At 30.3% G+C, this 1322-nt stretch overlaps 1 protein-coding gene across 1 annotated transcript in view; it reads right to left on the reverse strand.

Moving 5' to 3' along the window:
• Positions 1-599, reverse strand: part of LOC107883263 — a 2675-nt gene extending 2076 nt beyond the window's left edge. The window contains exon 1 of the mRNA XM_029485112.1: positions 535-599. Coding sequence (XP_029340972.1) covers positions 535-599 — 65 coding nt within the window. The remainder of the gene's footprint in view (positions 1-534) is intronic.
• Positions 600-1322: the final 723 nt, after the last annotated feature.

Below are 1322 nucleotides of genomic sequence, written 5' to 3' on the forward strand. Positions count from 1 at the left end.
AATTTTACAATTATTTACCATCATGGTTACATAATGTGGCACTGGTTATTGATTCTTGGTATAGGGTTTTATCACGTTATCTGTGAGACTTGCCCATTGCGATATCTGCTGAAATAATAGAGTTATCATAATTCTGGTTTTTTAATAAGACCCACAGGGACAAGAACTACAAACATTTTATTGTTTTGGTAAAAAGTTAAAGAATATATTTTTTATCCATGTCTTTATTATCTATGCGAATCACACAAAAATTTGGTGGCCATATTCCTAGTTTGCAATCAGTGGTGACTGGTGACCATATTACAATAGTTTTTAAAAATTACAATATAATATGTATCAAAAAACCATGTCATAATTAATTACATTCCAATTTTTAATAATTATATTTTTATTTTTTCCATTATAGTAATTACTAATTAGTAACAGAATTTTATAATATATTATTTTTTACATTTCATACCATAAAACTTCATACACTCGATTTAAAAGAATTTTAAAGAATATAATATTATTGAGAATTGTTTATACATTTACATCATTTTCTCTGTTCTTACATTTGATACACGACACTTTTTGTGTAATCCTAATTCCCAATACATTTCTTTAAATAGTAAATAGTATAAATTAAAAAAAAACTTATTATTAATAAACGTTTTAACAGTTATTGTTATACCTACAATACATAGTATACATAATACATTTATTTAAATAGAAGGTAATAAATATAATAATACATTTACGATAAAATTATATGTTATTTAGAAATATTTGTACCGTAAGTTGTTCTTATAAAATAATAATAATTCTTTTTTTAAGAGAAAAAAATTCTAATTACAAATAATACAATATTGTAGAATAATGTTGAAAGTAGTATATTTTGGGGGGTTCAGACCGCACACCCCCACACCCCCACGCCTCCACAACCTCCACACCCCCACGCCACCACACCCTCCACAACCTCCACACCCCCACGCCGACACACCCTCCACAACCTCCACAACCCCACACCCCCACGCCTCCACACCCCCACACCCTCAGCAGCCTATCGTTCACGTGTGTGACGTTGTTATCAGTAAGTGTAACCTTATCAGTAAGTGTAACCTTATCAGTGATACCGCAACCGTAACCTTATCAGTAACCACTCCTCATCAATAATAAATAAATTATTCGTAACGTGTGCGGTGTATAAATCTCTTTATCAGTAATTAACTCCTACTATCAGCATCTGCTGCTGTAGATTTATTCAAAATGTCAAAATTCACGAAATAAACGCTTTTTGTTAAATATCAGAAAATATATACTGCATATCACTATTGTTACTA

Source organism: Acyrthosiphon pisum, chromosome X (assembly GCF_005508785.2).
Source record: "Acyrthosiphon pisum isolate AL4f chromosome X, pea_aphid_22Mar2018_4r6ur, whole genome shotgun sequence".
Taxonomy (NCBI): Eukaryota; Metazoa; Arthropoda; class Insecta; order Hemiptera; family Aphididae; genus Acyrthosiphon; species Acyrthosiphon pisum.